General features: G+C 40.0%; 1 protein-coding gene across 1 annotated transcript in view; it reads right to left on the reverse strand.

Moving 5' to 3' along the window:
* ca16b (carbonic anhydrase XVI b) overlaps positions 1-21875 on the reverse strand; it is a 99371-nt gene that overhangs the window by 21220 nt on the left and 56276 nt on the right. Inside the window, exons 4-8 of the mRNA XM_056393438.1 lie at positions 19521-19669; positions 11661-11756; positions 9530-9596; positions 6398-6555; positions 5074-5266 (exon numbers count right to left, since the gene is read on the reverse strand). Of these exons, the coding sequence (XP_056249413.1) occupies positions 5074-5266; positions 6398-6555; positions 9530-9596; positions 11661-11756; positions 19521-19669 (663 nt within the window). The remainder of the gene's footprint in view (positions 1-5073; positions 5267-6397; positions 6556-9529; positions 9597-11660; positions 11757-19520; positions 19670-21875) is intronic.

The raw sequence follows: 21875 nt of genomic DNA on the forward strand, positions 1-21875 counted from the left end.
GGAAATCAGTCAGGGGGACACAGGGGGGAGAAAAATGCAATAGCAAGAAAATCTTGGGGTGTTGATGAGGTGTGACAGGTGTGAAATGCATTATAACCCATCGGATGTTCGTTGTCAACTTCAGTGACTCAACAGCAGTCATTTAATAACAGCTGAAGACATCGTCGTGATTTCACAGGGTGTATCATTACTGTCATGACAGTCATCATGCTTTTCAGCAATACTGGAGCACTGGTAACATTAAAATCAACAGCAGGTTAAGACCTACAAAATAAACAACTCGTCCAATACAACTCTGCTTGGTTTCTTATTCGTATTTCTGCTGAAAATGTAAAATTACTTCACAATAACTGGGGCAACTTTTCTTACATTTGGTCTACTGATGAGCGAACATGACGTCTCTGTGTTAATTAGAAACTTCACTGATCTAAGGCCGTTGTTCATTTGATGAAAACCTTTTAACATAATGGTGGGTTGGCAGCAAAATGAATCATCTCTCTGTTGAAAATGTATATGTAAATGAGATTTTGTCACATCATCTCAGGTTCAAGTGAAAAACATAAACTTCAACTGTGACACAGTATGAATCAAATTGTGAATAGTACATTATGTTTCATCAGTAGCAAAATTACAACATGATAGTGACGCTCTAGACAAAAATCCCATTAGTCTTCTGTGAATACATAGAACTTCCCAAAAGAAGCCTCATAGTGGTTTTACCTCAACCTGCAATAGCACTCAGAGCAAAGCATGAATCTTTCTGCTGGCAGCTTCTACCGTGAAGGGGATGAATTGACTCCAGTCAACAAACAACAGTTCCACTGCTTTTCACCTCTCAAGGCTGTACAATTTTAAAGAAGCTGTGTGCAGACATTGGAATAATGATGGGAAAACAAGAATTTCACTGAAAACACAGAGGAAGAAATATAGCTGATTTTAACTCTTATAATTGCCATTTCGCAGCAATTTGCAGGAATGTCAAGTTACAGTGCATTCAGAAAGTATTCACTTTTTGTTATGTTGCAGCTTTATGCTAAAATCATTTTTTCCTTCATCAATCTGCACTCAAAAGCCCATAATGACATGGCACAGATATGGGGAAATCTACAAAAAAAGTTTTTCTACTGCATTGAAAGTTCAATAGATGACCTCTCTGCCAAGGTGCAAGAGTGACCTCCAAAATTCTTAAATGAAAGAAGTTTGGAACTATCAGGAATCTTCCTAGAGCTGGTGCCGCTCAGCTAAACTGAGCAATACAGGGAGAAGGGCCTCAGTAAGAGAGGTGACCAAGAACTGATCCGCCAATCTGACCTTTACGGCTGAGCGGCCAGACGGAAGCATCTCCTCAGGGAAAAAGGTGCTTGGAGTTTACAAAAAAAAAGCATCTAAAGGACTCCCCGACTATGAGAAACAAGATTCTTTGGTCTGATGAAACCAAAATTGAACTGTCCGGGCTCAATTCTAAGCGTCATATCTGGAGGAAACGAGGTACCGCACATAACCTGCCCAATACCATCCCAACGGCGAAGCACGGTGAAACATAGGGGTGGCAGCATCATGCTGTGGGGGTGTTTTTCAGTGGCAGGGACAGGGAGAGGGAAAGCTGGACGAACCTTATCCAGAGTGCTCGGGACCTCAGACTGAGCTCAAGGTTCACCTCCCAGCGGGACAATAACCCTAAGCCCACAGCCAAGACAACACAGGAATGGCTTAGGGACAACTCTGTGAATGTCCTTGAGTGGCCCAGCTAGAGCCCAGACTTGAACCCAATTGAACATCTCTGGGGAGACTTGAAAATGACCATCCTCTGATAGTCTCCATCCAACCTTAAAGAGCTTGAGAGGATCTGCAGAGAAGAATGAAATCCACAAATGCAGGTGTGCAAAGCTTGTCATATCATACCCGAGAAGACTTGAGGCTGTAATCGCTACCAAAAGGTGTTTCAATGAAGTACTGAATAAAGGGCCTGAATACTTCAGTCAATTCAGTTTTTAATTTTTTAAGAAATCTGCAAAAATGTCTAAAATTCAGTTTTTTATTTTTATTTTGTTACTGCGTGGGCTTGAGTGTAGATTAATGAGGGTGAAAATGAGTTTAAACGATTTTGACGTCAGGCTTTGAAATGACAAAATGTGGAAAAAGTGAAGGGGTCTGAATACTTTCTGAACGCACTTGTATGCATGTCACCTGGGGGCTAAATACCAACATGACAACTACAGTACTTATTTTCTGATAATGTGTCATTTTTGCAACAGCTACCACCAGAGTCTTAATACTAACTAACAAATATGCAATGTTAAATTTGTTGACAGAGAAAATGAACTGATAAGTACTTAGATAACTGACTACTGCTTGACTCATCTTGCTGCTTTTCTCTCTTTTCTATGAATCAATATATTTTGGCTTTTTATTGCAAGCTGAACAAAACAAGCAAGTTCAAGGCATAAGAGTAAATGATAGTGAAAATAAACGTAACACTACCATTAACTAAAATTTAAAAAGGGGTACGCTAAATCTGGTCTCCATGTGAGGAAAAGGGCTTATATGCACAGGATGATAGAGGTTGTATTTGCACATGCAGTACAGATGTAGTGTTACAGAAAACACAAACGTTGAAGTTAATAATGCCCTACTCATCTTGGCATTATCACTGGACAAACAATGAATCTGCACCATACAAACAAATCTGCAACCTGTACTCTGCATCAGAAAGGTTAGCAATGCATCTTTAATGGCCAAACAACCCTCTTGGCTATAAAAGCCACAGTGATGGAACATTCAGTCAAGGTGTGGCCCTGGCTCTCACAACATTTACAAGCAAAGCCATCATTTACTGTGCACAGATAAATATCCCCCTCAAACACACATGAACACACGCACGCACACATGCACGCACACACGCACGCACAAAATCTTGACAGATGCCACCCTTGAAGATAAGACTGGCACTGTTTACTCCCAGCACCTCCCATAAAATATGAATTCTTACATTTTAACACAGAGAAATAGAAATGCAACAGACACAAAGAGTAAATGAGGAAGAGGGAGGGGAAGCGGAACAAAAAAAAAAAAAATGGAGATACTGGTCCACATTCATTCTGCCTACTGACATAATGCCACAAAAGCAATTTCACAACTTAATTTGTATGAGTCTATTTTAGCTGTGCCACATATTAATGATGATTGCTGATCGGCTCTGTTAGAGTGCTCTAACTTCATCACAGGCATTCCCAATCAATTCTCCCCCCTAGACAGCAACAATACCACTTTAAGGAGCCGCAGCCTTTCTCATTAGTCTCCATAGTTCCTGTAATGTTAAAGCAAGTGCTGCAAGATGCACGCATAAAAGAGAAAAACAAAGACAAACTTTACCAAAATCTCTGGAAATTTAAATTATTGCCTAGTATTCTAGTGATTTTAATCACATCATATCATGTTCTCTCTCCTAAAAAAAAAGATTAACTTCTATGTTAATATTATATTTAGTAACCTACTGATTCGGTCTCCATGCTGAGCAGCAAGATGAATTTCCCGAATATAGTTCCGAAATACTTTCAAAAGACCTCCTTAATAATTTTCACTGCAGACTGTCGATTTTTGACCAGAAAGAAAATAGTGCAGAAAAACCAGAGGCTTTTTGAAAAAAACATGGTATGGAAAATAATATGTGGTCAAATCTTTAATTTATATATTATGAACATAAACAATAGCTGCAACCAAATAGAGGAGGGCTGCAGATTGTACTACTCCTGTGCAAATAGGACTTACATTTTAGGACAGAGTTCATGTGAATTTACCACTTCCATTTACATACAAATACATATGATTTAGGATCACACTATTTTTGACACATTCTCTTAGTTTGGTTACCTCAGCAAGGAGATGAAAGCAATGTGGAATCGAAATGACCATTTGCTAAACCCCTCCCCCTTCCCCAGAACAGTGACTGTCCAATCATAGCTCATCACGGCGGACCTGTCAAACTTTGGTTTCCTACACACATTGAAGTGTTGTGCATGGGCTTCTATTAAGAACAATACTGAGCATTTAAAGAATTGGGATAATGTCTTTTTTTAAGCCTTTACAAATTCAAAAACACAACAGCAAAAGTGTAAGGAACAGATTAAACAGTAGATTTATTTGCTCGAACATGAGCTGCAATCATTTGCACGTCCAGCCATCTACCCATAGTCATAACCTAACATTACATCCAAGGCCAAGAGTTAGGGCAGCATATAATTTTTCCTCATCATACTTACAATGCTAGGACTAACTGGTTCTACACTGCAATCCTCAAACTGTGCTGTTTCTTTACTTCCATGTCCTATAGATGTATCCTCAGCTGGTGAGGATGCAGATTCTAGGTAGGCTATGGAGCTTTAGCCGCAGTGTTTTCACAGGATATAATTTATGTAGCCATCAAGTGCATACGGTTCTTGTTGTAATACAAGCAAAAGGAAATATTAAAAACTCAGGCAGAGACAGCGTTTTTAACCAACTTGTGATGCTTGTGATGTTAGTTTAAATTAGCTAGGTAGCCAGAGCTAATAAAATCTGCCAGTGGCAGTTGGCACTGGAAATGAGAAGCTTGTCTTTGTGCACCACTGTTGACATCAAAGACCAAACATTTGGTACAAGGTACCAAGACTTTGCAGTGGTAAATCTGCCACGGTCATCAGTGTAAACAGTGTCTGCCGTTCGAGAATGGAAAACTTGACATGCAAGGCAACAGTAAGGAAGGGACAAGGGCTTCCCAAACTGTCACTCAAATTTTGAAGGTTGTAGACTAGCAAAACCGCAAAAAGGTACATAGCTCGGGTATGATTTTCGGCAGCTTTTGGATGGAATGCGAGATTTGCGGATTTATGACGTAAATCGTATGTAACCATGCCCTGAGCAAACTGTCACTACTAATTTCGGCAGCAATTTTACAAGAACTAATTAGTAATGGTAGTCATTGCAGGAGCTCCTCTGGTTATACCAGTCATGCTACATTGCAAACCACAGGGAGAATCTGATACAATACAGGATATCTATGGATATAATGCATTAAATGTACAAAACGGTACGTACCTCTTGAAGCTTCAGTGCTGTGAGGGCTTCGCATGATCTCAGTCAAATCCTTCTGCCATGCATCTTTCACAGCCGATTTAAAGACTTTCCTACTGTCCAGGTCTTGCAGGGGCCGGAAGTTGTTCCTAAGGTACTCTACAGACTTGACATGGTCCTGTTGCTCCGTTGTAAAGATGGAGTAAAAGGCCTCCAGCTAGATGAATAGAAGCAGGGAATAGCTATTTGAAGCAAACTGAAGCACTTTTGTTACTACGCGTGTGTGTGTTGAATATAATAGATCATGCAGGACTGCATTTGCAACCACTTGCCAGTAGCTGACTGTTCACAACTGGTGCACAGTATTTGCAAGAGACATTCACACCACAGGCACCAGCAGGCAGGGACCTCAATCATCATCCTGGCTACCTACCAAGCTGTAACTTCTCAATGGGGCAAAATTTGTGGCCATTGATTGCCATGAATGATCTCCTGCCGCGTGCTGTAATGACTACACATTACAGATACTGTGGAATCAATGTGTCCTATGTGTGTTTGGAGAAATGAATTACAGGTTCATAAAGACTATCTGTGAGCGTCACAAACATTGCAGCGGTGGTCAATATTCTTGCAGCACGAGTCATTTTGGAACAAAAGATTTGTCCGCCTGCAAGCTGATAGAAATTCCACTGAGCCCTGCAAATTTCTATAGCACACAACGCTCTAGAGGATATGCAGCTGGGTAACCCAAGAATTGTATATATAAAAAATGCTGTGTATGGGATCAGCAAAAAGCGTGGGGCATGATTTGGCATACATTATCTCTCAACATCACAATTGCTAAACCAGTTGGCGGTAAGCTGTTGTACAGCATATAGGTGACTGCTGTAAAATGCTACATTTTCATGAAACATATGTTAAACTGTTACAGATGTAATTCAAATTAATGAACATTTAAATCCATGTGCAGCTGTATTCTATTTAAGAGCCTATAGTCACTGTCTCACACCGATAGTATGATATATGTATAAGAGCTATCTCACACTTACTATCATTCAAATACCAGTAATTGGCTCCCCCTTCCCACTTAATCATCCTCTATATAGGCAGTTATGGCTTCATATGCAGAGTAGTTGGGGAGGAACGAGGGTAAAGGGAAGAAAGAGTAGAGGTAGATGAGGGGAAAAATTGCTTGTGCGCTGACACTGTGGGGCAGCAAGTGATCCACTGACTATGTGCAAATGGGATCTGACTGTGCGTGGAGAATATAGCCGTCTGGCCATGTGTGTCCGTGTGTGTGTGTGTGTGTGTCCGTGTGTGTGTGTGTGTGCGTATGGACTGGACGCACCTGCGAGTGGGACAGATACACCGGCCTGGAGAAGATGATCCACTCCACTACCTTGCTGCAGGGCGGCGTGGTCAGGGAACCGGTGTATCGGTAATAACTGTCCACTGATGACGGCAACAGATCCCTCAGGATGAAAGACCTGAGGTTGGTCTCCTTTTCTGTGTAGAGCATCGGATCAGAACTTGTCAATAAGCAGGGATGAAAAGCACAGTTTTCTGAGCAGCTTTAAAAAAACTACATCTTGCACTTCTTAATGCTCTGCTGAAAATCCTGCATATCTTGAGTTACATTTACACCAACATTTACAAGGTCGTTTCATTTCAATCTCCCTGTGGCATTTTTACTGCTTTCCTCAAGCCTCCACTAGTGGAATGGTGGAAGCAGTTAAAAGCCCCACCACTTGTTATCACTTTGGCCAGATCTCTGTACTCAGATGGGCTGAGAGAGGAGCAAAAGGAGGGGAGTCTGATAAAATGGCCTGCTCTGACAGCTCATCTGTGGCTGGGTGGTAGCGTGCTCTGCTCCGCGTAACAACCATAGCATGGGCCACGGGGATTAAGACAGATCCAAAATTAAGACAGATTAAGACAGATCCGTGTAAAACAAAATAACAACAAGCAGCAGTTTGTGATGCAGAGGAAGATCCCTTTATCTCCTGCAAGTACGCCATGTGGGTAACGCGAGTGGGCTTGTTTTTTCCTTGAAATATGACGTGAAAACCCCAAATAAAGCTGAATTTATGTCAAATCCAATCTCTCACAGCTCATGACCTTATCTAAAAAGAAACAGAGGTTTGGGGTCTGGTTTGCATTCAATAGCGCTACTGAGGCACTGGAGGGCTCGCTCCCATGCCTCATCTGTACTCAGAGTCAAATTCAGTATTCACAGCCTTTCTTCTCCCCGTCTTCAGGCAGTGTACGTGCCCTATCGCTCATGGGCTGCCGAGATGCTGATGGATGGATGACTGTGGGATAACGAGCTAGTGGAAAACCAACCACCCAAACGGGGGAGGAGGCGAGGAGCATTTAGCAGCCAGCAGGAAGACAGTCCAAAAACCACCACACCCACACTGAGCTCTCATTCAGCTGGGAGATGAGAGATACTGTGGTGCTAACACAAACATCTGTGTAGCTGCACAGCAGAGTTCAGCCACTTTTTGGAGACTGATGGAGAGTCATAAAATAAACTGGCAAAAACGACGTGTTTGGCAACCTGCCTTTATCAAGGTTATATAATAAAAGAAAAGTGGAGCTTAAATACCTCTGTGAAATGAAAACCACGGGTGAAATAGCCCCCCAGCTGATAAGAGACCAATCAGAAAATGGGTTATTTTCTTTATTGTAATTACTTCAATGAAATTTGAAGTCTAGAAAATTTCACTGAACAAAGTGACCTAATTTTGAGATTCAAAGACTAATTCACCTGTTTTTTTTTTTGTTTTTTTTAAATAATCTCTAGTGTGCTCTAAGTGAACTTTTTCCCTTTTGTGCTCATCTTTTCCTGCTCATTCATCAAGTTGTGAAAGATTTTTTTTTTTCCAGTGCTCAACAAGGTCATAACCTCATCAGCACACATTGCACAACATTAAAATGTCCATCTCCAAAAAGTACTGGGAGTGAAATTATAATTAAAAATGACTCAGTGAAGCCCAGTACTTGTCTTGTGAAACCAGCATGGGAACAGAGCAATTACTGCATGTGTCATTGAGTTTCAGTCTGCTCATTCGTCCTTTCATTCATTCAGCCCAGTTGTTTGCGCATACATGTTCTAGTTCGGGTGTCATTTCAGACCCTGCCACTACCGCCTGCCTGCCTTTCCCACCAGTAGAATCGCGTGACCTGTTCCTCCTCCCCACTCACCTTCTTACCCCGTTACCCTTTCCCTCATTAGCTGCCTGTTACATGTACTTGTCCGTTTCCACTTGCTCTCTGCCAGATTGTCTTTGGGCCATGTGCCTTAGTTTTCCAGTGCTCTGTTCTTTCCCTGCCTGTTTTGATCCTGATCATGTTTTTTATTTGACCTTGCCTGTGTTTTTTGGATTACGCCTCCGCCCAACCCTTTGTACTTTGTTTGCCTGCCTTGATATCTGTATCCTTGTTATCCTTGTAAAGGCTCTTTACATCTGCCTCCTGAGTTGTGCTCTTGGGTCCCATTCCTGAGAACTGTGACACTGAGCTTCTATATATCCTCATCCATTTACATGTTCTTGTCAGTGTTTGATTATGCTCACATAAAGACCGTCAGTGGCAGGTTGTAAAACAAGCCATACGTGTCCGTGTTAACAGAGCTGCTGTGTCCCAAGCTGCAGTAAAGGATTACACAGTCATGCTAAAACATCTGCTCACGGTCTGCATAAGTCATGCATGCAGTGAAGCCTGCAGTACTAGTAGCGGCAGTAATTTAAGACAATATGCAATGAAGAACAGTGCCATGACATACAGTGCAAAACGTTAATAGTTTAAATGTGAATATGAGCCTTTGAAGGAGCTGCGGTCCATGAGAGTGTACACACGTACATCTGAGTCAGACTAAAAGAGCGTTATCTAATTGAGGCTCAGATGTAATTAATACTTATGTCTCTGTGAATGAAGCTCCTTGGTGGTCTCCTACTGTGGAGCTACACCAGCGAGGGAGAGGCGGTATCTTGCAAATTTTGCCTCCTTTTGAAGTTAAACGCTGCTCATATCTTGTGTTTAGACTAATTTGAGATTTAAAAAAACAAACAAACAAACAAACCAATGTTTAAGCAGTTGAATAGAAGAGCATCATTCAGTTCAATGGAGGCAGGGAGGAGCACCACGTCTGCACTGTCACAAAGAATTTACCTCTTGGATCAACCAAAATATCAACAACAACGTCAGAGTGATTTTGTATGGGATTATTTCTTTTTAAGTATTCCGCATGAACTTAATCCCCATAGCAATGTTTGATGTGGAGGAGATTTTTGGTATGACAGATAAAAAAAAAAATAAAAAAAAACATCTGTGGAAAATAAATAAAGAAATACAGACAATGAAGATAAAAAAAGATTTTTTTTAAACAAACATTTATGGACATTACATGTAAATGCACTCACCACATAAATACTTCTAAGATTGTTTTAAACGAGGTGGTTCCTTCCCCATTACTTACCATGATGCACTACTCCTTTCAGTCCCTGGATGATGGGGTCGGCAGCTGGATTGTCTTTTTGGCCCAGCTGCAGAAAAAGCCCAGAGACAACAGATTACAAAAGGGATTACAAGACTAGAATAATAACCTAACATAATGACTAAAGAAGATCAATATGAACAAAATACAGGGGTGGACAGAGTAAAGGCAACATCTCTACAACACAATATAATCTAGCAGCGTCTAATGCCATCTGTCACTCCTGTGACGTTCACGATATTAAATTTTTGGTAGGATTTTGTAGGTTGATTGTGCGGTGAGGTTGATTCAGTCGTCTGGTCATTTTCGAAGCTGCTGTTTGTGGTGTTGTACTAAACGATATTTAGACTGTTTAAGTACAGTATCCATGTAACAACAAAACACTATTAATAAAAACAATTTATTTGATAGCCGCTCTGCTTTCAAGCCATTAACTGTTATTGTGCATTTGCTGCTTTGATTCTTTACGAGATATTGAACACATCCGATGGCTCCAAAGGCTTTGTGTCCTTTGTAAGCTGTTGCCATTCAGTGTGACCTCCACGATTCTATGAGGCCTTCTAGCTGCTACATGGAGATGCTGTGTCCAGGAGACCAACAGCGTTGATTCCCTCCTTATCTGTTAGGCCCACAGGTAATTCTTTGCAGTGACTGAAGACTGGAAAATATTCAGCCCAACATTCTACAATATTCCCAATGTCCTACTTAAGAGACACGACTGGACAAAACAGTGTTGGGACGCGGGGACTAATCTTACCTTGCTCATCATTAATTCAGGTCAGTCAGAGGAGAATAATTGTGTTGAACTGAATGCTGAATGTGGATAATATGCACACCTTAGAGGCCATTAATAGGCCTTTGGGGAGCAGAGGAAGAACTCTCCTCATTGATTAGAAATGGTAAATCTGAGCCAATGTGTGTGTGTGTGTCCGCTTAAAAAACCCTTGCACTGTAAACTGCTATTCAGCGGATTGTGTATGGTGGTACTAATTGCAGTAAGCAATAGGGCTGTCAGGACCCAGTGGAGGCATTTAGGTCCTCGCACACACACGGTTCATCACTGTCTGGGAGTAGACCTACATTACAAACACCTGTGTCCCCATTCCAGCCTCCCTTTCCCTGAGAGCTGACCCTTGCCTATATTCTATTAAGCCGAATGTTAGTGAGCATTGATCACCTGCCATCAATCGCAAAGACAGTGCTAATAGAAATAAAGAGTGTAACATGGAGAGGGACCCTGGAGGTGTCAGTGCTGCTGGTGTATGCTTTTTCATGGTTCATAAATCTCTGATGTGTTTTTACAGTTAACAGAAATTAGGACCATTCTTGTCCATTAAGAGCTTGTGTGTGCAGACCTTCAGGGGGCAATTTGTAGTATCTCAATAAGCAATCTGCAGTACGCCGCAGAACAAGAGAAATAATCAGCAACCAGGTGAAGAGAAAATTTCCTATCACAACACAGGTGCCAAAGATCATTTCTAATAAATATTTATCATTTCCTGACCTCAAAAAAGTATTCTTATCTCTACTCATAATTGGACAAATACAATTCCAACGTTTCCCCTAAAGTCATAATTGGCTCTCTGTGTTACAACTCACTTTTTCCATCCTGTATGATTCTGACTTATTTTCTTAGCATACTTTACTATTTTCCTCTAATTTTTGTCAGTTTCAATCCACTACATATATATATATATTTATTCAATATTCTCCCTAACAATTTCTAACAGTTGGCGGTGAGTGCTATTTACTGTACGTTCATAGAGTTATTTTACCATCTGGGTAATACTACTAACAACTAACTGGAGAGCCTTTACAAACAGGTTTTCCTCAAGAGCAGTGTAACTCTTCAGTTTTTCACCTGATGCTGATCCTGCATGGAAAGTTTGGGGTTCATCGAAGTGATTACAACTCAATCTGAGGTAGACACAAATGTGTGGACCAAATTTCACAGCAATTCATGCGAAAGTCTGGGGTCTGTGTGGTCTGTGTGGTGTTCACCATGCTACCACTAGAGCCATGGATGAATTAATTTATGCTCTATAGGTGTTTTCATGTAATCCTGGTTTTCTTCGTATATTTGCCTTGACCTTTAGTCATGGTGATACTTTACCTCAAAGAAGACGGCCATGGCAGCGATGATGCGTCTTTCCCTGATGGCAGCACTGAGGCTGTCAAAGTCATCTGAATTGTAAAGGTAGATCTGCATCTGTGATGGGAAACAGAGCATAAACAGCTTGAGGAGTGGACAAGGAGAATAAAGAGTCCTGTCATCAATCACTTGGACACACTGCTGAGGAGCTGATGAAAAGCTGTTTTGAGGGGCATAAAAGAGGGTGTATTTATCACTCTCATAAATCTCCCATAATCTGTGTCATTCCTTTTTGTGTGCTGCCACTCCTGGAGGATGCTGGAGAAATACAGCAGCCCATTCCTCGGGGCGACTGCCCTCGCAGAGACAGTTCCGGGCAGAAAGGAAGAACTGGAGGAATGTGCTCTTTTCCTGTGGTGAGATCTAAGAGAATGGTATGCTTTTAATCATTGCTCCCAATTACCTTGAATCACCCACAACATTGCTTCTGATTTCACAACAAAGCTTAGGATGTGTGGGTATAATCCAAAAGCCATCATACACAGAGTACATCACATACCTGTCATGGCTTCTTATTTTTTTTTATATAAAAAAAAAAAAAAAAAAAGATTTTCATTCCTTTCATTTCAAAGCGAACACATTATGGTAGTGCCGATCAAAATCAGTGAATGATTCTAAAAGTAGCAATCGGAGCTGTCCATCATCTCACTGTCTCCAGCCTCCTTAAATTAGAAAACGCTTTCATGTCACTGAACCAAGTTAATTGGTAATAAGAAAAAGGTCCTAGATGTTGATTTAATTAAAGGCTATGCTTGCCTTTTTTCCTTTTCAAAAGGAAAATTACGAAAAACCCCAAGCCACAATTCACTGTGCTGACAACAGATGCAAAAAGTCAAAGTAAATAAGCGTAGAAATAAAAATAAGTCCATTAATGTGTACCGCAGGACTAAACCAGGTACAAAATGACTCAATCCAGATAATTTAAATTAATCAGTTTCCTTCAGAGTTCTTTTAACTGCAGCCTTTAATGGAGCTAATTTGTTGTCTGAGAGCTCAGCAAGAAAGAGCACTGGCCATTCATCACCCTTCAGATGTTATTAACTACATTACCCAATTAAGCTGGCCCCCTTAGGCTTCATTTACTCACTGAGATTGGCTCATGTGACCCACTCTTGTTAACACCACACTTTGGAAAACGTGATTATCAAACAAATTATCAATTATCAAACACGTTCATAGCTGCCAATAAAAACAACTGTTGCCAAAAGTGATTTGGATCACTTGATAGCACGCTTCATTTCACTGTATGTCTTTGACATGAGACCCCTCGTTGGAATAAACTTCATCCGCAGATATGGCTTGAAGTTTTTGATTTTTAAGCAGGATAAATCTGTCTGAAATGCCTTCAGATATCCAGACACATTCTTACATGTTTGTTTTTATCAGTACAATTAAGAATAGTGTTGTACAGTGAAGTATGTAAAGACCAATCTGAAAATGACGAGTGCCAATAACAGCTTGCGAGAGACCCCCTTCATTTACTCACTGAGATCACTGAGGGAAACAGGTGGAAACTAAAAGACAACAAAACATTATTTGAGCTTTATAATCTACTTCCAGTTTTCTCTGCAGAGAAGACAGCCCATGCTGTCCCCATATCTCCTGAGCCATTCTTTTGTCTAAATTCAGTTTATAGCCCTCTTTTTTTTTCCCAGTTTACCGGCACACAGTGAGTGCAAACAGGTGAAAAAAACAAAGTCATGTTTGGCATGATTTCCCAAGACGGCAAGATATTGGCGAGACAAGAAAATGACAAGGAATAAGTTTGTGTGCGGAGAGGTCTTAGATTTATCGCAGCAGCACAAATGTTTTCTTCTTTCCAATCCTTTATCTTTTACAACAACTGTGCTACCACAGCATTTTGTTGTTAACAGGTAAACGTGTCTTTTTTAACACAGTATGATTATCTCACTCCAATCACACATCACCATCCACTTTATTCTCTCACTTGAGCACCTACAAAGTGCTAGAGCACTAATTTTCAAGAAGAATAAAGCGTGATGCTGAACAAATACAAGAAGAATGTAAGAATGCAGATTCACTGCAAGATCTGAATTTGCTTGACTTTGCCAATTTTCATATTGACCTAATACTGGTAATACAACCACTCAACAGCTGAATGGAACTTCACAAATACCTGGTAAATATAATGGGAAAATGGTCTCAGACATTTGGAGTCCACTGTACATGAACACAGGTTCCACTGATACAGCCAACATTATAGGCGTTTTTGAAATCAATATATAAAGCCTGTTGTTGTTTGTCTTCTATCATATGGCTGCTTATAAAAATGTATTCACTATGTTGTTCATGTGTTACTGTTGCAATGATGCCTGTTTTGAGTTAGACACGATAATCACATATAATTCTTTTATTACTTAACAGAGAGGGATCGATCTATAGTGGCCCTGAGAGCTCAACACACCGCAACTTCAGAAAATACATATGAACAGACAGAACAACCAAATAGAAAAAAATAAAGAGTTTTTCACCAGTTCTGATTGCAGGATTCAGATATTATTGCAAATAGCCTTAGCAGCCACCCAATTCATTGTTCGCTCATTTTCTAGCACCACTGACGGGGTGTTGACTTCAGTAATTCCATGCTCCACCAACCACAGCAACAACTCGCTCATTCTTGGGTGTTTTTTCCGTCGAGTTTTAGGGATTTTCTTTGTTTAGTTGTGTTTTTTTTTTTTTTTTTTATATTCCCTTGTGCTGTCCTCCTCTGTGTATCTGAGTTGTATTTTCTGTATTTGGTTGTATTTACTATGTGTGGCTGTATTTCTTTTTGTATTTTGTAGCACATGTAGGCGATATAGTTATGCGATTGTGTTTTTCAACTTTCAAACACGCTGCTGTTTTTTTTTTTTGTCCAAATTGGTGAATATGTTTTCTTAATTTGCTTGTGGTTTGTCTATCTCTTCGGGTTTGGTTAGAAATGCCGTATCCATTTCCAATTCTCGTTTGTGTATTTTCTTAACTTTCTGTTGCAGAGACATTTTCAGTGCTACTGGAGGTGTTCTCTTTCTGAAATGTACTGTACTCTACTGTACACCCACTCTAACACTTGATACATCCACAGAACTGTGTGAGAACGCACACCCTTCCAAGGTATGATTTGTAATCCATGTATAATTAATCTAACCTTGGTGACACCCTAATAAATTATTAGAAAAGATTTCCCTATGGCACCCTGAAGGCAGAAAAAAAATCCACTGTTTCATTTTTCATTTTTCATTGTGCTGTTTGAGCGAACAGGTGGTCCATCTATCGATTTCCCCACTTCACTCCCATGAAAAAGACCGTGGTTAGATTAATGTCAAGCTCAGGAGCCACAGGCTGAGCAGGCCATCGGTTGTGTTTCTTACATGACCATGTTACAGAGACAGAGCAGTTCCATAATACAGCTCACTGAATTTGTCTTTCCACCCTCTGTACTCATGTGTGAACTATATTTGTGTGTTTTCAAGCTTCTGGGCAGGTGGGATAAACACTTCATAGGATTTTTTTTTTTTTTTTAATCCCCACTGTAAGAGTAAATGCTTTATGCTGTGTGGTATATGCAACTCTGGGTTGACTGTGACTCATTTGGAATGGAGAGATAATTAGACAACAGATTGGAAAACAGTCTCTGTTTAGAAGAGACAAATAAGCCCTGGAGCTCAACCTCCTAGGTCATGCTGCTCGGCTCTCCTCGAACAAAACATATACACAACAAAACAAAAGCCAACCTCCACTTTAAAAGATCACTTGGTTTTTGAAACACAAACATTTGGAAAAACGTTGAGTTTTGCTGCGCACATGCTGTCAGATGTAATATCATCTCAAACATGTCAAATGCTGTCAAGGAATAAATATGAAAAATGAAAATGACACATCTAGCAGGATGGAACAGTTAAATTGCCAAAGGCTAGATCCTACATAACCATATTCCCCTTCAACCACTCACCATTTGATTTCACTCTCTCACCTTTTGATCCACATTGTTAAATAACACATCATGTAGGCTGGCGTATTGTTAAGAGAATAATTTTCTTTGTACACTTCTCCATGGTTTCACTTAAGAAACCTCAATCCCCATCGCCCTGTATGTCAAGTCAGTCCAATCCGGGCTGCCTGCATGTTTGTGAAGCGTATGTTAACAGAATAACTGGTACGAGAGGAGGGTTACCCATCCTTAAAGTCATGAAGACAATATGAGACGTCATTTGCATCCAAATGGCAGCGCTTCATTTGTGATTGCTGTCATGGGCTCTCAGCCTTGCATAAGCACAAATACTTTAATTGATGATTAATGATTGTTATTTAGCCCTATTAATTTATATGCCTGGATAGGGTTGCCATATCGTTGCATACTGTGCAGGATACAGTGAAGGGACCACAGCTAGGCCTTTTCCAGCAGGCTTGGTCTATACATTTGTATTGTCTACTAAAGATCAGCATCAAACAATTTGTAATCCTGCTCATGTTTATTTACCTCCAATAGACAGATATATGCAGATATATATACATATACCTGTGTGTATATATATATATATATATATACACTGCCTGGCCAAAAAAAAAGTCGCCACCAAAAAAAAAAGTTCACACACTCTAATATTTCGTTGGACCGCCTTTAGCTTTGATTACAGCACGCATTCGCTGTGGCATTGTTTCGATAAGCTTCTGCAATGTCACAAGATTTATTTCCATCCAGTGTTGCATTCATTTTTCACCAAGATCTTGCATTGATGATGGTAGAGTCTGACCGCTGCGCAAAGCCTTCTCCAGCACATCCCAAAGATTCTCAATGGGGTTAAAGTCTGGACTCTGTGGTGGCCAATCCATGTGTGAAAATGATGTCTCATGTTCCCTGAACCACTCTTTCACAATTTGAGCCCGATGAATCCTGGCATTGTCATCTTGGAATATGCCCGTGCCATCAGGGAAGAAAAAATCCATTGATGGAATAACCTGGTCATTCAGTATATTCAGGTAGTCAGCTGACCTCATTCTTTGAGCACATACTGTTGCTGAACCTAGACCTGACCAACTGCAGCAACCCCAGATCATAGCACTGCCCCCACAGGCTTGTACAGTAGGCACTAGGCATGATGGGTGCATCACTTCACCTGCCTCTCTTCTTACCCTGATGCGCCCATCACTCTGGAACAGGGTAAATCTGGACTCATCTGACCACATGACCTTCTTCCATTGCTCCAGAGTCCAATCTTTATGCTCCCTAGCAAATTGAAGCCTTTTTTCCGGTTAGCCTCACTGATTAATGGTTTTCTTAAGGCTGCACAGCTGTTCAGTCCCAATCCCTTGAGTTCCCTTCGCATTGTGCGTGTGGAAATGCTCTTACTGTCACTATTAAACATAGCCCTGAGTTCTACTGTTGTTTTTCTTCGATTTGATTTCACCAAACGTTTAAGTGATCGCCGATCACGATCATTCAGGATTTTTTTCTGGCCACATTTATTCCTCGTAGACGATGGGTCCCCACTATCCTTCCAGTTTTTAATAATGCGTTGGACAGTTCTTAATCCAATTTTAGTGGTTTCTGCAATCTCCTTAGATGTTTTCTCTGCTTGATGCATGCCAATGATTTGACCCTTCTCAAACAGACTAACATCTTTTCCACGACCACGGGATGTGTCTTTCGACATGGTTGTTTAAGCAATGAGAGGCAACTCATTGCACCAGTTGGGGATAAATAACTTGTTGCCAGCTGAAAGATAATCGCCCATGCAGTAATTATCCAATAGGAGGCTCGTACCTATTTGCTTAGTTAAATCCAGGTGGCGACTTTTTTTTTGGCCAGGCAGTGTATATATATATATATATATATATATTTTTTTTTTTTTTTTTTGGCCAACGCCATGCACCCGCTGGAAGTTAAGGATCATGATGTTCTTTTATTTATAGAGAGAGAGAGAGAGAGAGAGAGCGCATCATCTTTTTTCAAGCACATTAGCTGTGGAATCCATGTTCTTTGACAGAGAGAGAGGTCAATGCAAAAACCTTCATCTAGATACAAAGGCTCGCTAAACTATATCTCATATAAATTATGAATCTGGAGGGTACACTTTTCTTGCTCCTTCTAAGCTTTTTTTTTTCCCAACAGCTGCTCCAATTGGTCATTAAAGTGAATTCCATCATCTTATTTAGAAGCACACCATCAAAGGAGCCATATGCACAACCGCTTTGTAATGGCTGTATATAATCTGGTGCCCTTTAACACTACGCTGAACACAAAATGATGTGGCAAAAAATAAATCTAATTACTCAGCCATTCAGCATCAAAAGCCGCGCCTGCAGAGAGGGCTCCAAAGAATATGGCCAAGAAACAAACAAGGAGGACTCTAGCTGTGTGTTTGGAGATAGGACAGAGAGACACACTGACAGCCATTTCCTGTTTTCATACACTGTTATATTTCCACTAATTATATGACAATAGAGGGGGTAAGAAAAAAAAAACATTTTATATAACCCCTCAAAATATAAGACTATGACACATTTGCAAATTCATTTTAGATAATGAATGGTAATGGCATTGTAAATGATAAAATTTGAAAGGCACTAATAACTCATTCTCCGCACCACATAAAAAAAGAGTGGGATTTCTGCTTTAATCCACGAGCCAGAATAAATAATACCAAAAGGTTTCAGACTTAATACCCTTTATATCAGTGCTACAAGAGTTGGTGATGTCTGTTAATTTTTTTCCTGCGTTCCCATTATTACTTGCAGTCTGTTCCCCCTTTGTTTTTTTTATGCCTTTTCTTTGTCTTTTGGCACTAATTGCATTGATAAATCAGTTGTGACCTTATGCCAAAAAACACGAGCAAGAAAAGTACCAACTTCTGCTTTTCATTTCATTTAAACTCTACTACTCAACTTTCTTTTCCTCATAGCTTGTCACTTGACTTTCATTGATGTGATATCCTTGCTACTAAATCAAAATATATAAATTGTGTTTTTATTGTATTTTGATTAATAACTGAAAAATGTGACGAGTAGTTTGCAAAATATATGTCATTTGTTTAATGTTTTGAATGTTAATTAATTGATGACTTGCAGCCATTTTTAAATATATTACTGTTCTTAAAAAACCTCCAGTCTTAAGGTTTTAAAGGCTACGCTGCTAATTTTATGTTGCACTTTCATAAAGTTTGATAAAGGAACTCACAATGATATAGTACACTGGCTACTACACTTTCCATAATGCAACCTGAACACTTTTTGCTGGACCATATCTGGTAAATTCCAGCTCTGTTGAACTCCACACCCCCACTTTGTAACACAGGCCTACTGTTCTGAAAATTTGTAGTAGCCAAGCATCATCATTCAGCATCCTCTGAAAGCTGCAGTTTACCTAAAAATAGCTATTGACCAAAGTAGATTTAGTTTTCTCTGATGGTCTGAAAAATCTTCAGCCTCTCAACCCACTAGAGCTTCCTGGAGGAGTTGAAACTGGATTTTAGAAGCATCAATGCGCCGCCTCAATTCTGCACCAACTCTGTGACACTACTGAACTTGTGAAGACTAAAATACCTGCTGAATGTTTAAAGTGCAACTGTATATTCAGTCAAATCTACAAGCAAAAGTGAGTCTTGACTTTCATTTTGGTGTTCGAGGCCTTAATTATATGATATATAATTTCCAATAATTAAATATCTATTGGCTTGACAAGGTTTCAATTTGTTGTTCTCTATAAAACCTCATCTATCTAAACACTACAGTGACTTGCTGATTCTCCTACATTCAGCGCTGACCCTCGAGGCCCCATATTGCACATTTGTCAAAGTGTAGTGTAGCGACAGGATGTTTTACCTCTACAGGGAACCTTCTGCCACTTATGCTGTGTTCTGAGCCTGCTGATCCATTACTCTGGCCCCAGTGAAACTCCATCTTCTCAGCCTTAAAGCGGCCTGGCAGTCCAGCACCTCTCACAAAGTAGTCATCCTTCAGGAGAACAGCAACTGGAGAAAAAAAGAAAAAGGAAAAAAGGAGAAAAAAGAAAAAGAAAAAAGATGCAATCAAACAAAGAAGGAAAATTAAGTATACTCATCCAAGTGCAGCAAAAATGTAGATTAGATTCTACAGAAGCTCAGAGCTGCAGTGGCTCATCTCTTTTCTTTTACGCCTACTATCTCAAGATCACAACTTGATTCTCATTATCTAAATTCTCATCTGTTTATTGTAATGACAGCTCAATTATCGCAAAATAACACATTTAAATTCTGTGCCGTTCATATTTATCCTGATCCAGAGATTGTGCATTTTCTTATCTCTCAAGATATCAAACATAATCTGAATATTGTCTATAAAAGAATGACACAGCACCATTTCTACCTGCTTCGGACACTGATTATTGCACTGATCATTTGTTAGTCAATGTCTCCCCATGATATTTGTCAGTCTGGGCTAAAAACTTGAATAGAATCTTAAGGAACATCAGTGCGGTAATCCAAACTTGGCAACGATGACACAGTAGCTCTGACTTGTTTTAATATTTTAATGTATGCATGCATTTCCTTTATTTTTGTTGATACATTTGGATTGCAATTAAGCTGTCTTGAACACAGACTCTTTGTTTTATTCTGAAATTATTACACAGCAAAACTGATCAATATGCTTTTATCCTTTCATTAGAGGCGATTTAAGAGGGGCCAAGAAGCTGTAAAGTCTCAAACGATCTGGACTTTGAGGGAAGTAAGCGTTGCCAAAGGGTATTTTGCTACCTGATGACCCGCAGTCTGAAATGGTTTGCATCTTTAAGACACTCTATGCAGGGAATCATTTCATGGCTGGATACAAAGTCAGTGTTGGCCACTGATGTGCCCTTCAGAGAGAGCACCTGCCGGCCTCCTCCTGTGGCCTTCACGTCCCATCAGTTGACTGTGGGAACCTACATAGTGAACAGCTTCAGACAAAGCGGTTCTCTCTTTAACTTGTTGCATGCTTCACTAGGAATACATAATGGCATTCACCTGCTTTGTGATCTTCTTCCACCTGGTAGCTTTTTGAAAGGCTGTAATGCCATCGCTTCAGTCTGTGAAAGCAGCCATTGTAACATTTTCTCTCCTGCAAGATTATTACCGCTTTCTGCATTGCTGAAAGTTTCTAAATAACATTTTTGAGTGGAAAAAGATTACTTTTAGGCATTTGGAATTGTTGTGGCATTTTTATGTGGTGTCACTATCATTTATTTATGGAGGCCCTTCATAGGCTGTAAGGTAAATATAACATTATTTTATGCAATTTCAGAGATTTTAAAATACATATGTCTTCTGAAAATCACTTACTTATACACGGTTATCTACCATTATACACTTACTGTGGAAATCTGTTTTATTTTAACCTCTGTAAGAATTAAGATTTACAAAATGATTTTGCTTAATCTGCCAGTTTCCCTCTGAGCTTGATATGTCTATGAGGTTATCTAATTGAAGAAGCAGTTTGAATACTTCCTGAATGCACTGTAGTTAGGTTCCCAGGTACATTCAATCTAGATTTGTTTCTCCAATATTCTCTAAACTGCCTGCGAGAAGCCGGAGAGTCAGGAAGTGAAGCAGTACGTTAATACGTCTCCACTATGTGAGACATGTTTTTGCAAAATCAAACTCAACAGACAAAAGTCAAAAATGACTACTTGCTTGGTGCTTGCTTAGAGAGCACTGACCATATCAAACACCACAGCTTTGCATGCTATCTGCCAAAAAAAAAAAAAAAAAAAGAATCAAGTTTCACCAAATCATCTACACACACTTCTGAAACTGAAATGGTTTTTAACGGTCATACACTTTTCAAAATTCATAGCAGCCCATGTAATTCTCCTCCTGAAGACATTTCTGCTGTCATGAGGTTTTCATTTGCCAACAGCAATTTGGATTCACCTTAAAAGTTAAGTCTGTCTGCTTCTGCGGAAGCCAACATTTGTAAATGTAGCCTACTCAGCAGTGTCACGTAAGGGTGAGTTTGAGCTGTGTTAGTTCATCTCAAACACCATCATGACGAGGCAGATTATCTTCCTTCTGTTGTCATGGCCAAGGTTACATGTTAATGTATCTGTAACCCTTTAACCATGTCTACATTTGACATCATTAGCCAGATTAGACCCGATGCTCTGTCGGCTGATCCTCCCTCGTTACAGAGAGATTTAGTCAGCCTCTCTGGAGAAGGACA

Source organism: Seriola aureovittata, chromosome 2 (assembly GCF_021018895.1).
Source record: "Seriola aureovittata isolate HTS-2021-v1 ecotype China chromosome 2, ASM2101889v1, whole genome shotgun sequence".
Taxonomy (NCBI): domain Eukaryota; kingdom Metazoa; phylum Chordata; class Actinopteri; order Carangiformes; family Carangidae; genus Seriola; species Seriola aureovittata.